General features: G+C 32.1%; 1 protein-coding gene across 1 annotated transcript; it reads right to left on the reverse strand.

Moving 5' to 3' along the window:
• Positions 1-8213: 8213 nt before the first annotated feature.
• LOC145575964 (transcription factor GAMYB-like) lies at positions 8214-11734 on the reverse strand. The gene is made up of 3 exons (XM_081633746.1): positions 11368-11734; positions 9418-10417; positions 8214-8892 (listed from the first exon to the last, which is right to left on the reverse strand). The coding sequence occupies exons 1-3, from the start codon at positions 11728-11730 to the stop codon at positions 8600-8602; spliced, it is 1656 nt and encodes a 551-aa protein (XP_081489872.1). The 5' UTR covers positions 11731-11734; the 3' UTR covers positions 8214-8599.
• Between the last annotated feature and the right edge of the window lie 4939 nt (positions 11735-16673).

Raw genomic sequence — 16673 nt, forward strand, 5'->3', positions numbered from 1 at the left:
CTGTTATACATAGTACTATGTATAATTCCAATGTATTTTCCCTCTTTACTTTAATAAATTCATGCCATTTAATTTGATATATATGAAAGAAGCCAAAGATTACAACTGACTAAGAACAACTTTGATATATATGAAACAAGCCAAAGATTACAACTGACTAAGAACTGAAATTAAATGGAGTACTGTACTAATTAGCATGAAAAAAAAACTTTCAAAATCCCAAATCAATAACACCATCACCACCTTCCTCCTCATCCATCAAAGAGACGTTTAAATCGATCATATAAGGAGCACGATCCCTCTGACCCGAGCTGGTTTGAGCAGACGGTGATGACTCAAAAGAAGGTGAGCTAGTTTGAGCCGGTACGGGTGGTGACCACGAAGAGGACTCACCCACTTCAATGACACTCTTAACCTCACCACTCCCACTTCTACTACCCGGACCCACATCAGTTAACCCGGACCCTTGATCGATCTGAACTTGACCCCCTTGAATTGGATCTTGGGCTAGGGTTAGGGCTAATGACGATTTTGAGTAATTCTTTTTGTTGTGACTTGATCTGTGACCTCCTAACGCTTGGTGACTGTTGAATACCTTCCCACAAGTATAACACGGCCAATCAAGTTGCGTCACCGGCTGCGGCGAATCTACATTATCATTATCACCACCATCATCATCACCATCATCTTTCTTATGATGCTTCTTATTAGGTCGTTCAAACCCGGGTTCGAAACTCGAAACCCTCTTCCTCTTCTTCTTATCCTTCTTCTTCTCTTTCTTATCAGATTTAGTACTACTAACAACAACAACCTCCTCATCATTATTCCAGCTACCTAAACTCGAATCCGAATTATAGTAATAATCATCAGCAAAAACACTCGAAATCCCCAAATCATCTTGCAAAAAATACAACTCATCTTCATCAAATTCCTCAATTTTTAACCCTTGTTCCTTCAAAATCCCTTCAATTTCTTCCAATTTCTCCTTTTTGATCCCACTTTTTTTCTCCTCTATTTTTTTCTTACCCAATTTCTCCTTAACTAACCTCTTCACCTTCTTCATAAATTCACCCTCATCCTCGTCTTTACTAACTCCAACAGAATTAGCCATATACAACATCAGCTCAGTAGCAGCCGCCTCTAAACTCGACGATCCGACCTCCGTTGTCGAGTCCATTACTTTCTGTCCTCTCTTCCCAGTAACCTTCCACCTCAACTCTCTAACAGCGCCATCATTATTATCCTCATACTCGTCCTCATCCTCATCATCAGTAACGAACCCGTTAGGCGGTTCCATACCACGGTACTTACGCTCAGGGTGAGACCTCATATGACCATAAAGAGCCTTCTCGGAGTGATACCTTCGATGACAAATATTACACAAGAATTCCCGGTTAGCCGAACTTGACCCGACTCCGAACTTTTGCTTCTTCACCAACGACGACTTATAATCTTTCTCAATCGCGTGAATTCGTAAATGACCTCCTAGTGCTTTTCCGTTACTGAACTCTTTTGAACAATGTGGACACACCCTTTTGTTCGTGTTTAACACTTCTTCGGGTTCGGCTTCATGTTCGACTTCGGCTCGGGTCTTGCCTTTGTCTAAGGCCTTATTTTCATCATCAACAGGAGGAGTAGTAGGTTTTTTTGATTGGAATTTGAGCTTGATTTTGAGCTTGTTTTTTTCAGGATTATTTGGATCCATTGAATTGGAATTGAAGAGAGGAAAAAAAACAAAGAAAGAGAGCGGAAAATAAAAAGAGAAGAAAGAAATTGAGTTGAATGAAGAAGTGAAGCTAAGTTAGGGCTTTTTAAACGAGAGAAAACAAAGAGGGGTAGCTCAATTTTAAGTGGGATAGGAAAATAGAAAAAAGATAGATTAAAATAAGACTTTTCGGATTTTTTTAATTATTTGATTTTTTTTAATTTTTATTTTTGGAAATTTTTGACACAAAATAGAGATTTTTAAGGGTAGTAAGATATTATTAAAAAAAAAATGGAATTTTGGGGTGAGGGTCAAACATAGGATTATGATTGGGTGAGTGTTATATAGAAGTTGGGAAGGAATTAAATAAAATTTCCTTATTGTTGTTTCAATTATTTGTGGATATTTAATTTTCAACCCTTTTTCTTTATCATATTTAATTATTTAATTTATTGTATGATTGTTTGTTAAGTGATGACTAGATCGTGACTTCATCACTTGTCAATGGGAGATCTCCTTCTTATGGGGTTTGGTTTTTACTTGTTGTGAAGTTTGATACGGAGTAATAATATGCTTAATAAGAATAACGATTTACAAAAAACATTAAAATTTACAAGAGTACTAGCAAATAAAAGAGTAGATATTTGATTAGTCCAATTGATCCCGTCAAAAAAAAAAAAAAAAAAAAAAAAAGATTAGTCCAATTGAATTTTAGATATTTTTATATTTCTAAAATGATTTATATGCAAGATATGTTCGTGTGAAAGCTTTAAGCTTCATTCTTTTCAAATAATATACTCCTATTATAATATGAAGTATATTGTTACTTACTAATTAGGGTTTTATTGCTAACCTTTAAAATCGGTTAAATTCTTATATTTGATGGCCAATGCATGATGATAGATGAGATTATATTAGCATTATATCAAATCTACTAAAGGACAAGCTCATTATCTTCAACATTAATTATACAAGCTAAGGGCCTGTTCTCTTACGTTGAAATTCAGTTCAGTTCAGTTCAGCTGAGTTCAGTTCAGTTCAGTTCAGTTCAGTTTAGCTCAATTCAGTTCAGTTCAGTTCAGCTCCTAATTTCCTTCTCTTATAAAATATTCAGTTCAGTTCAGTTCAGCCGAGTTCAGTTCAGTTCAGTTCAGCTGAGTTCAGTCAATGAGAACAGGCCCTATATGTTACGGAGTATTATACTATATAGAATTGATCAAGATTAATTAAGCTCGATTCATGCATACGAGGTTTCAACATGCACATTTTTTTTCCCTTCATCCAGCTCATTCTAGTCTTAACCTACAAAATTTTGTTTGACAAGCTAAATGGCACTCTTGATTAACAACCGGTAAAAGAGAACTCGTTTCAAGGTGGTGATGGCGGTTGTGATTGTGACAATGGCGGTTGTGATTGTGACAATGTTTGTGGCCAAGGATTGAGGACGTGATGCATGTCAAAGAATTTGCGGATAAAGGAGAAAAAAATTGATTTTTATAGTAGGAAAATACTAAATATTGTTTTCCTATTTTGTTGAAGTTTCGCCTTGTATTTTTACATTTTATTTTAATTTTTTTCACTCGTCTAAGTTAAACATGAAATTTTTTTAATCTTGAAATGTTAAAACTCATAATTGTTTCTATTGTATTTAATTCATTTGCACTTAATTTTCTTTCCAAAATGAAATTTTGAAAATTATTTTTAACGAATTGAGGTAATCTGACAATTGTTTTTCCAAACTTAAATTAGCTCAGCGTTAGGTCAAATACCTAGAAATAGATCGAGGAAGGAAGCTTAATGTAACATAATTTTTTAAGGAAGGAAACTCCAATTTATCAACTTTTGGTGGCAAAATTTAAGTTAAGATTGCAATTCTAAGGTGTGTTTTAATCACTTGATTTCACTGCATTTGATTTTGTACTAATACATTTGAACTTAGTATCTCTTAAATGAACTATTCTGAACTTATTGTACTTGCTAATCAAATCGTATAACCCTTATTTTTCTAAAATTCAATTTATTTAAACTTTCTTTTTCTTAAGCTAAAAAAAATAAGTCTAGTAAAAAATAATTTCTATTCGATAATGTTAGTTAAGTTAAGTAAAAATAATTTAAGCTAAGTGAATTAAGTTTTAATAACTAAAATTCAAATTTTAAATAACAAATAGTATAACATATATCGGTAATAATAAGTTTAGCTTTAAATGATGTATGAAACCTACTTATTTTATAATTAATCTAGTTTGAAGTTTATGTCTCTTTCACTTCACCCTATTTTTATTGAACTGAAATTAATTTTACTGAACTGAAATTATTTTTACTTAACTTAAATTATTTTTACTGAACTGATTTTTTTTACTGAACTGAAATTAATTTTGCTAAACTGAAATTATTTTTACTAATTGTCTATTATATTTTTTTCTTTAACGTTACTGAATTTTACTGAACTGAACTTATTTTTTATTGAATTGAAATTAATTTTTTCAGAACTGAAATTATTTTTATCGAACTGAACTTACTTTTACTGAACTGAACTTACTTTTACTTACGACTTTACGAGTAACTGAAATTATCTTTACTTAATACCAATACTACACAGGGCCTTTAGTGTGTGACAAAAAAAAAAAAAAATTCCGTAGTAATAACAAGTTTTGATCCATATTAATAATACAATTGTAGTAAAAATCATTTAAATTTAGTAAAAAAAAAATTTAAATTTAGCAAAAATAATAAAAGTTAAGTAAAATAAAAATTATATTCAATAAGTTCAATTAAATTTATAGAAGTTTCCACCACAAGTGAAAATAAGCCGAGGATAGCAAAACCAACTTTTAAAATAAACATCCAAATGAACTTAATAATGATCTGTTACAACCGCAGCCGGCCTTTTCGGTTTCTTGCAATTTGAACCTCCTTACTCCGATCCAAGCTTTTCATGTTCTTTGAAAACGTTTATCAGCAATTTACACAATGCTATTATTTGTTGGAATACTTACCTTTTTTATTTTTAGGTGCCACTTGCAAGATTTTACACCTGTATTATTTTATTTTCCTTATTTTAGGGTTCAAATAAGATTATGGTTTTATTTCATATCAAAGATAAGATTTTGATTGGAGATTTTTTATTTATTTCCTAAACTTTTAGATACTAGTAATAATTTTTTGATTTATTTCCTAAAATACAAATTTCTTGTGACTTTGCATTAAATTGAGAGTAATAGCAAAATTAATTGAAAAGGAAGACATCTTCTTGTGTTTGAATTACTGAACTAGTTATTGGCCCGGGCGATGCCCCGGGTCATTATAAATTTATTACTTTAATCGATCTATATATATTTTGGCTATTTGACCTATGTCTTTATCCAGCACTCCTTATCCCTTATCTCACGTCTCTCGGGATGCATAGTTACTTGAAAGTTGAAATTACGTCCTTTAGAGTTTAGACACTTCTAATAAATTTATTTTGTTACTCACTTTATTTCATAATAACATCCGTACTCAAAATTTATTAGGATAAAGTACTAGTATAATAAGTTAATAGTTAAAATAAATTTATACTCTACAAAAAAAAAAAAAAAAAAAAAAAAAAAGAAAAAAAGGGATTTATGACATTCTAATATTCAATGACCTATAAATATTTTTTCCAGGGTGCAAACCAACTAAAGTACTTATTAGAAGTCGGTTGGTTTTATATATGTTACTCGTAATATTGTATGTTTGTCAAGTTTATCTTGTTAATTTTTAGGCAAGTTAGGTCTCTTGTATTGTGTATATATATATATATATATATATATATATATATATATATATATATATATATATTTAATTGTCGTAATTATCAATGTAAGCCATTTCCTCCAATCTCTCTTGAGTTTAACAGTACGTAAGGCCTGTTCATTTCAGCTTAATTTCAGTTCAGTTCAGCTCTAATCAGTTAAGTTCAGTTCAACTCCTAATTTCCTTCTCTCATAAAATATTCATTTCAGCTCAATTCAGTTCAGTTCAGCTCCAATCAGTTCAGTTCTATTCAGTTCAGTTCAGTTCAATTTAGCTTCAATTAGTTTAGTTCAACTCAGTTCAGTAAATGTGAATAGACCCGTAGTAGTTAACATATAACATGACAACAATAAGTTTCAATAATAAGGATACACTAGTGGTCACTTTTTTATCATGTCCTAAACTTGTAGTTATGCAACTAACATACGAAGTATTAGTTGTATCTTATTACTAACTTCCTCTGTTATTTATTAATTGTAACTATACGAGAGTTTCACATTTGCTATAATTGCTAATGCACATTTATATCATTAATATCTCTAATAAAATTAAACATTATTTAATTTCAATTACAAGTACTTAACGTATAAATCATAAAATATGGTAAAAGAAATATGCATAAATTTTACTCATAAATTCGTAATAGTGTAACATTTCAAAAATTGCAATAAAAAAATAGGGAGTAAATATATGTTTTGCACCCTAAGTCCTGTATTTGTTCGATTTGTTGTTCAATCGACTAATATAAAACGTATTACGTATAACACTATAACTAATTAACTATGTACAACAAGGTTAAATTAGGCCTTACTCTTTCACTTATTTCATGAAAAATGTTCAATTCGAAATTTAGAATACACAACTAATTAATCAGTTCTCACATTGATATATACCGTGTGAATGTGTGATAGTTCATTAGTTCTCTTACTCTTTTTTTTCAATTTTGTGGGTTTATATATTTTGTTTTGGTGAACTTGATGAAAAAAAGAAATAAAAAATAAAGATACTTTTGGTAGTCACATTCTTGAGGATAACGTAAGCTAGGCTATTTGAGAATTGAGATGACAATGAATATACAGAGTAGCTTAGGATAATTATATGTATAGTGATAGGATAAAGTTCATCAATAACTTAACCATATTTATCTCCACTTTAACCCTTTTTATACGATAGAGTCCAATTTTATTAATCAATTTAATCTTTTAAATTTACAAAGAAAAAATTATCAAGAAATAAGTAGAAAATCACTTGCACCTTTTTTTTTTTTTCATTTTGTTTGAATGAGCTCTTAGTTAATTGACTTATATAACAAAGAGTCCAATTTTTAGAGTAAGGGGTTAAAATGCAACTAATGCAAGGTTGCGAGTCTAGGATTTGTCCACTAGCAAGATATTAGCTACATCTAGTTATAGTTTAATATGGAAATGTGTCATCGGATGATAATGACAGATTGACAATCACTCAAAGCATGATCCAAATATATACTTCCTCCATTTTTATTTAGTTGCAACACACTCCTTTGGTACGCATGTTAAGGAAGATATTAGACTAGCTAAACGGATAAATTAATTTACAAAATTTTAATACCTATAAGAAGAAAGGGATAAGTTCCTACGGTTTAAATTTCATAGCTTAATTCATTCGTTTACCTAGTTTAATCACCTCATCGATAAACGTGATAAAAGATGTGTTGCAAGTATAAAAAAACAGAAGAAGTATTTCATATGATCACGTAATGTATATTGAAAATTTGAACTAGGGCAGTAGAAAAAATTCAAGGCAATAATGATAACATGATTTTGGAAGCGCAATCAATCGTACTTGGAGAAAGGGTAAATAGACATCAAAAGGAAGATCACCTGCTAATTTCTTATACGTAGTACACTTTTTACAACTACTAGGAAGTCTAGGATCGATCATCATCCAGGTTTGTGCCTTGGCCTGGTCGATAACAACTGCTCGTACTTGGTACGTTGCACACGAAACTACCATCATTCTTTCATTGATTGGCGTGAAGTTAAGTAACTTTACATTTATAGTTCAAATCACCAACCTTTTGATACATAAAATTAATTGTTACCTTAATGTAAAAGACACGTTTATAGGTCTTTTCCTTATGTTATATACATTTTTTTCCTATACATAGCCCATGAGAATACTTTAGTAGTCAAAGTTACCAATAGCATACCAGTGCAACAAACAATGAAACAACAAGCCAGTGAATCTACTTGCAGAAGGGATATCTCACACGGTCACGCCCATGATCATTGTGCACAACAATGAATTTAGTGTGCACCGTGTACGGATGAAATTTGTCGTCATTTGATCTACTCCGCAATGTTTATTTGTCGTCATTTGATCTACTCCGTAATGTTTTGACTTTTAGTGTGCAACGTGTATACATGAAATTTGCCATTTTACGTATTATTTTGACGTATAGTGTGCACCGTGTACACGTGAAATTTGCAGTTTTATCTATGTTTTGACTTAATCCTTCCCTATTATAGCGAGGTCATAACCTTAGTTTTTTTGCTTGCGCTGGGAGGTGGGTACTTTTAGCAGCAGCATCATATTCTCCAATTTTTGTTCTTCTCTGTTAACAGTAATAGAACTTGTTTTGACCTAAATGCCTGATTGCTAAATTCACTATAATAAGCATAATACCAAAAGAAGATTATCGAGCACAGAAAGATAAATTTTTTACATTACAATTACTAGCACACTAGCACGGAAAGATATAGTTTACATAAAATTTACAAAAGATTGAATGCCATTTGACATAAACCTCATGACAATGCTTGCATGCAACCCTTAATGATTCTCACACTCGACAGTTTCATCAAGAGATGATCAGAGACGACGATAACAGTTATCGAAACCAAAAAAACAAGCGGTACTCGTCATCTACAACGGTACCACTAGTTTTTAAATTTTCTTCTTTTCACAACAACAAAAACTGGTCTTCCAAAAACCAAGATTCTTACATCAACAACATACAAAGCATGAGCTAAGTATTATCACAGTGAACTTGTTTTTCCAACGAAATTCAGCCAATCAAATCCAAATATTAACACAAGAAATTCAAGGTCTGAAATGAATGCATCAAAGCACGCACAATCAATTGTTCTTTGAGAACGGGTAGACTCCACAGATGGTATCCCATGTAGAAGTACCCAGCCCAGAACTTTGATTTGATTCATCACAAGGCAGAGCACTGCCTTGTTTGTGTTCATAGTTGAAATCATCACCCAGAAGTGCCCCAAAATCTCCTGTGATTGATTCGTCCTTGCTGCGCCCAATGCGATGGCTAAACCAATATGAGTCCAGCAACGCATCAGGCCTTAAATACTCTAACGGACATGAAACGTCCTTCTTCCCATCTAATTCTGCTGATATCCAGTCAAATTTGCCTGCATGAACGATAAGAATTAGATTAATTTTTTAAATGTAAATCAAAGATATAGACTACCCTATATTAAGGATAGACTACTAGAATTACATAGCACTAGAAAGAACAGAATTAAATGGCTAAAAGTAACTACAAAGAACAGTAGAGATAAGATTAAGTTGTCTTGAGGATTAATCTACTCTAATTCAAGCAGTTTTTTTTTATAAAAAAAATTGTTAATAAAAAATTGATGATCTTGGTTGGAATCAAAATGAAAGAACTGCTTCCCTACGCCCCTCTGCGGAAGTAAATAGTCCTGTGTCCAATTATTAAGCAGAAAACTACCCATCTTTATTTCTCAACTAATAACAATTTCCTTATGTCCCTCACGTCAAGCTTTGTCCTGTGACTCTGTGAGACCACAAAGGCAAATTTACTCAATGGCTATAAAAGGTATTTGGAAGATTGAAGACCATTGATTGAAATTGCATATCTAACATGATAAAAGTTTTACAACTGAGGTTAATGCAAGAAACAATTTACTAACCTGGTATAGTCTCAGGCTCAGCTGACTGGGGTTCATCTGATGAACTTCCACCACTAACAGGAGTGAACTCGACAAAAACAGAAGCAGCAGAATGACTAAGTGGTGATATTGGATCACCACAAGCATCCCATTTTGGCTCACATACATTTCGCGATGAAGATTCAACAACATCACCAGCCATGACAGAAGTGTCTAAACCCTGCTGGTGTGAATTATAATTTGAGCACTTCAAAGACTGTGATTCATACACAATTGCCTCCAACAGGCCACTGCTGCGTGGCGAAGGGCAATTTGATTGAGTGTGCTCACTCAAGGGGGATTGGATTAAAGTATCAACAGACTCAAGGGAAGGCAGCGGGGAAGATGGAGTAGCCCAGCTACCTACTTGAGATGCTGAGTATTGGAGTGAAGGGAGCTCCAGCTTCATGGCCTCGGAAACAGGCTCAGAAGAAGAGGAATTGCCATTAATAGGGGCATGGCTGCCAAGAACATCAATCGCGGAGGTTCCATTGATATTCAAATCCGGATCATATATAGGAGGTGACCAAAGAGGCTGCACAGGGACAAGCCTTCCAAAAGGATCATCTTCATGCTGTTCAAATTTAGGAAAAGTATTGCTGGTACTTGGGACAGTAACATGGAACTGGCTATCCACCTCTCGAAGGCGTTTCTGAGGATTCAATGATGAAAACATGAAATTATAACTATTAGATGAGCTCACACCTTTTGGGAGGAGACTTGCAGGAGCAAGATCAAGTAAAGCAGGATCAAGTCCAAAATTCTTGAACTCTACATCAGGAATCTGAAAACTATTTGTATCTGAGGATTCGGAATGGTGTATGTCTCCACTCTGGCATGTCATCATCTCGTCACTTTGTTGACTATCATTCCTTGCTTGCCTACTAACACTAGGAGGATATATGGGTAAGCCAGCTCGTAGCAGCCTCTTAATTCTTGTATTCCAGTAGTTCTTTATCTCATTATCTGTACGCCCAGGCAACTGGAAGGAAGTAAATAAGCATTAACATATTGGAAGCTAGGACAAATATAGGGCAACTAGGATATGGGGAAATAGAGGAATCGGAGAATAAGGTAAAAAGAAATGGAAAAATATAAAAAAGAAGAATTGCTGGATATATGTGATGAAGGTCTAGCAGAAGACATCACATGATATGCATGAACAGCTAGAAATGAGCTACAGACAGGACACAGGATGCAATTAAAGTATTATTCAAAACTAAATAAAAATTGCAAGCAAGATAAACAGGAAGTTGAGTGCACAGAAAAATAAACCAAACCACATTTCACTCTGCGAAAAGTGAGATACTATTCCCACTAGAGAACTGAGTCCAACAGATGACATAGCAACATCAGAGCAATTTAGCCAGACATTAAATTTTACCTATAGCACACAAAAAGCCTTACAAGCAACCGTCATATTTTTCCTTTGATGCAATCAGAAACTTACATAACAGGATAATAATAAACAAGTTAAGACTCTGAGTTCTGTTTTCAAAGGTAATAGCCTAATGCAACCCCTCCCCTCCCCCCCCCCCCCCCCCCCCCCCCCTTCCCCCAAGAGACCAGGATTGAATAATCGACCAGTGTCATGACATGAGAAGCAACCTAAACAAATAATAAATGCCTTTAGCTTATTCTGAATGAAAAAAAAAAATGATTTCTACCAAGTGTCTATTACAGACTGATAAAATGATTCACTTCCAAAAGGGAGTAAAAACAAACATTGATTTTTGACTTTCAGATGCAGGAAAATATTCAGCGCAATGTGAGAACTGTTGAAATATGACACAATTTCAATGTTTAAATGTGATTAAAACATGTAGTCAACGAAATGATATTAAGAACAGCTAATAAAAAAAGCTTAAGGGAACCCATAAGTTCAACGCAACAAGCATGACAAATTTTTAAAGAGAGATGCTAAAAATGTACCTCTGCAGCCATACGAGCCCACTTATTACCCATCTTAGCATGGAGTTCTATGATACGGTTTTCTTCTTCAGGGGTAAATGATCCTTTTTTCAAATCAGGTCTCAAGTGATTTGCCCATCTCAAACGACAGCTTTTTCCACATCGTGAAAGTCCTGAATGTTTTTGGACTGCATTCCAATTTCCCTCTCCATGCTTTGTGACATATTCCATCAATATTGCGTCCTCAGCTGATGTCCACGGACCTTTCTTTAGACAGCTTCCCCCAGAAGAGTTCCCACCACTCGAAACCTCTTCAGCACCAGGGGAATTTTTACGACATCTTGCAGCCTTCCTTTTGTCACTGTCACTTGTCATTTCAATCATTGCACTAGATTGCCTAAAGTTGTCAGCAATCCATCAGAATGTTGAAACAATGATGTAGCTTAGCAACTAGATCATCCTAAAGACAAAAAACAAGAAATACAAAAAACTATGCAAATAGATTTAGCAACATTGTTGTCATGGTAAAGCAACAACAAGGTAAATTTGCATTTCAAAAGCAGGAAAAAAAAATGAGTGCATATGCCAAAAAAAATCAGTGTTTAAGCTAGTTTCACAAAGGGAGCAAAAAAACAGAACAAACTCCACTTGACAGATGCCGAATTAGGCTTAATTTTTTGCAATTAACAGTACACTCTAGCATTCATTCTATTCTATGAACCTCGTGAATATACCTCTTCGAGTCCTCATTTAACAAGACAGACAAGGCACAACAATCAAACATCTCTATAGAGTAACCAAATGTCTTTCTACAATGCAAACTCAACCAAAGCAGAAAACCATGGATAAAAGAGCCATCTTCACTCACATTTGCGCGCTCTTAAGGATCATTTCTAGCAGCTCGAAAAGGTCAATTGGAAACTTAAAACAGCATCAACGGACACCAATAACAATGAAACAGATGAGATACCAATACGACGATAACTCATCATAACAATGTCATGAAACAGATTGGATTTCATCATTCTCAATTTCATAAATCATACTTAAGTAGACAGAATATATGCTACTTTCTGCTCAAAATTCCATAGTTTCACATGGTAATCCAGTCACAACTACCATCAATTGAAACAAATCACAGTAAAATCTGAATCATTTCTGCATTTTCATGAATAAACTAGTTTTTAACAACAAAATAATTGAACTAATTTAATAAACAGAGGAAAAAATAAACACTTTACCTGAAACAGTTGAACTGCAATAGTGATCAATCTTCAACAACCACCCAGATAACTACCACAATCTGATGCCCTAATTCAGACCAATTGGAGCCTAATTAAGCTTATCAACTGAATTTTTTTATAAAAAAAAAATATGAAAAATTGGTAGCAAAAAAATTTAGGAATTACAATGCTTTTGATCGGATAGAAGAAAAAATCAGCCTTGACTGAAACTTAATTCACAGAATTCAGATCAAAAACAAAATCCCAAAATTCCCAAAAAAAATTAAGGGAAAAATACACTTAAAAATTCACGATTTTTCAGATCAAATCAGAGTACAAATTTTTATATAAAAAAAAAAAAAAATCTAAAAAAAAATACCCAAAAAAAATTCAACTCAAAATTCGAAAAATCAGCGCAAACCCATATCGACCATCATCAATTTCAGAAAACCCACAACACCAGAAACCCAATCAGATCCAGAAAAAATTCAAAAACAAAAAAAAAAAATTGAAAAACAGAAGAAATGAGGAGAAAACTAAAATCAAAAAAAAAAAAAAAAAAAAAGGAAAAATCTGGAATTCAAACTAGCCGTAATTGAAGAAAGAAGACGACATAAAGAGCGATCAAAAGGAAATGAGTTGATTGAGTATAGAAGAAGAGAAAATAAGGAGAGAAAGTAGAGTGAGAAACGCAAGTGTATTTTTTTTTAGAGAGAGAAAGGTAAAGTTTTAGAGAGAGAGTAAAAATGGCGGAATTAGAGTAAAAGTAGGGGAGAAAGCTTAGGGCGAGAGTACACACAGCTTTGCTACTTCTCCCAAGTGTTGTTGCTTTTCTTCTTCTTCCTCATTCCCCCTCTTTCTCTCTCTTCAAATTATTTTTTCTGCGGTTTTTATAGAAAAAAAATATATTAGACCTAAATTTTGTTTTTTTTAATATTGGGTCAATTTATTAAAATATGTTTGACATATAGTAGGCCCAATATTATAAGTTACTTTTATTAATTGATTAATAATCACATGAAATTAAGAGAATAATTAAAGCATAATTAATGAGTATGATATTATTGTACAATGTAATGTTTTGACTTAATTATTTCCTTTTTGACATAATGATTTTCCTAGTATAGAAGGAGAAGTTTGCCTTTATTAGAAGGGATCTTTTTTATTGTTTAATAATAGTAGTGAGTAGTACTAGCCCTCTAATGTATGATAAAGTGTTTGTACTTTGTTAGACTCGTGTGCTTTTTTATTTAAAAAAGAAATTTAAAAATTGATGTAGATATTTATGGGATTGAATTTAGAATGAGTCAAATAGATTTAGATCTCATTTTTGTATTTTAAATTTTGAAATTTATCACATTTTGTTTTAAAAAAACCCATTTGAAGTCTTTGTGCAAAATTTAAACCGGATGTCTAATTATTGTGTGTACTTATTTATGTTTGATATGTTGTCTAAGTACAAGTGTACAACATAAATTTAATTTGTACTTAAATCTAAACCTAAGGTGCTCAAAAAAAATTGTTATTGTTTGGAATTCAAATTAATCTTCAAGAATAACCATGAATAATCAATACAGCCAGGGCCGTATCTGGGCCGGGGCAGCCGGGGCACCCGCCCAGGGCCCCAAAATTTTAAATCCATATTCGTATATTTTTTTTTAAAAAAAAAAAAAAGAAAAAATAAATTATACTGAGAATAACGAAGTAAGAGTCAGTTAATCAAGCAAATTATTCCCTTATTAATCCCCTCAAATTAATTCCTCCTAGAAAATAGCCCCTTCATCTTTGGGAAGTTGAATTTGCCAAATTAATTCCTATAATCTAACCAAATACAACCGTATAATCTTCAATTTTCATTCATGAAATCAATTATTTGTATCATTACCTATATTTTTCTGATTTTTCATCTTCCTTCCCAAATTAATTCTAAACAGATGATTTCCCCCATAAACGTTCATCTTTGCAATCAATTTTCAACGGGATTAAAATCTAAGATTTTTCCTATACATTATACTCTTTCAATTGTTCTGCACATATCAATTTTCTTAATCACTTTTTTCTATTTGTATTTATTATATTTTCACCATAATTATGGAGTTTGGCGTCGATGATCGAAGATGAAATCAGAAATCATACGAGTATTGGTAAGTTCTTAAATTTAACTTTTTTCCAGCAATTAATTTATTTTAATTTATGAATTATTCAATTTTACATTAGTATTTCTGAAATATTAAATAAGATGCTATACGAATTAATTTTTCCAGTTAATTCTCAATGTATCAGTTTTCTTGAATCATGAATATGATATTTGATTATTGATTATGAATTATCAAATTGTCAATTGATAAATTTTTAACTATAAATTTATGATTTATGAATTATCACTTATCAGTATCAAATTTTGTCAAATTGTTGATTGATAGATTTTAATTATGGATTTTTTTGTTATTGTAGGTGTTGCTCATTGTTATTTGACGACTTTTGGTCTTTTGGACTTTTCGGCTATACTACTAGCATCTTGCGAGATTCGGTGATATCATTCTTTAACTTTTATTGTGTTATTTATTGTGTTTTATTGTGTTTTCAAAGTTGAAATTATTGAAAACCTACTTGAGATCATCAATGTCTCAAGAAAGGTTGAATGGTTTAGCTACTTTATGTATCGAGAGAACTATGTTAGAGCATATTGATGTAGAAACTATTATTAATGACTTTGCATCTAGAAATGCTAGAAGGAAACATTTTGTATAAGCGTTATTGTACCAATAAAATTTCTTAACTTCAAATAAAATATCGCGTATTTTATTTTATTTTTTTGCATACCCAATTTTTCTCTTATTAAATTCAATAGTTAGCTAACTAGGGCCCCAATTTTTCATCCGCCCCTAGGCCTCCGAAATCTCAGAAACGGGCCTGAATACAGCTTGCAATCAAGCGATAAAATCTATGAAAATAAAATATGTTATATAATTTAATTTACATAAGCACTAAATGTTTAGTATGTAGCAAATAAAACCCAAACGTAGTATAGAAAATCTAAATGACTATTCATCAAAACTCTATATTATCGGTTGAAAAAAAAAAAAAAAAAAACTCTATATTATCGACTATGTTTTATTTGTTATTTGATAGGATGTGACCAAAACTTATATTTCTGACCTAAATTGCTAGATTTGACTAAATCTTAACCTTATACGTATGTCAATCTATACTGAAAACAATATATAAATGAGGTGCTATTAAATTTGTATTAATTTTTATTTTCTAAGCACGTAGTTATCACTATTTTATTCACTATGGAATTAAAAATTTCGATAACAAAATAAATGATAAATTCTTATATTAATTGATCTGATCTAAAATAAGTGATAAGATCATAAATGTGAACTAAACCCATCCTTAGTTTAGGATTTATTCACACCTAATAGTTTAGAGTTTATTCACAATTTCATGCCTGATATTTACTGATATTGAATTATTTTTGCTGAAATAAAAAAAACACGATTTGTGTGCGGCTAACCAGTGGCTACACCATGTGTCCGCTTGTAAAAAAACAAAGTAACTCTTGTAACATTGACCGAGTAACCCCTGTAACATTGAACGAATAACCCATGTTAATACTGACGAGTAACCCCTATAAAATGAAATAATCCCATGATGGCTGGCCACACGGTGTGACCAACCACGTAAAAGAATTTGTGAAAATAAAATTATTTTTATTAAATTGCTTTTATATTACTCCCTACCTCCGTCTCTTAATAATAGTCCTTTATGGGCAATTTTCACAGGAATTAATAATATGAATAAGAAGTAGTAAAAGTACATTGAAAAGATAAATTTACATTAGGTATGCAAAAAAGTAGAGAGATAGTAATAAAAGTACACGGTAAAACAAAATTTAGATGGAAAAGTTAAACTTGTACAATTATTGTTGCAAATTGAAGAGAATTTTGGTAAAAAAAATTAATATTAATGGTTTTTGGAAAATACAAATGGGGTGAACATTTTGGTATTAAAATTTAGCCATAAGTGACTATTAATAAGAGACGGATGGAGTAAAACTTACTTCCTCCGTTTTCTTTTACTTGCAACACACCTTTTAGG

Source organism: Chenopodium album, chromosome 13 (assembly GCF_948465745.1).
Source record: "Chenopodium album chromosome 13, dcCheAlbu1.1, whole genome shotgun sequence".
NCBI classification, from domain to species: domain Eukaryota; kingdom Viridiplantae; phylum Streptophyta; class Magnoliopsida; order Caryophyllales; family Amaranthaceae; genus Chenopodium; species Chenopodium album.

Coding starts and splice junctions, on each gene's coding strand:
- LOC145575964 (XM_081633746.1), bottom strand. CDS start 11,730: ATGATTGAAATGACAAGTGACAGTGACAAAAGGAAGGCTGCAAGATGT. Junction 10,418..11,367: donor GGGCTCGTATGGCTGCAGAG/GTACATTTTTAG, acceptor ACTTCCTTCCAG/TTGCCTGGGCGTACAGATAA. Junction 8,893..9,417: donor TGAGCCTGAGACTATACCAG/GTTAGTAAATTG, acceptor TCGTTCATGCAG/GCAAATTTGACTGGATATCA.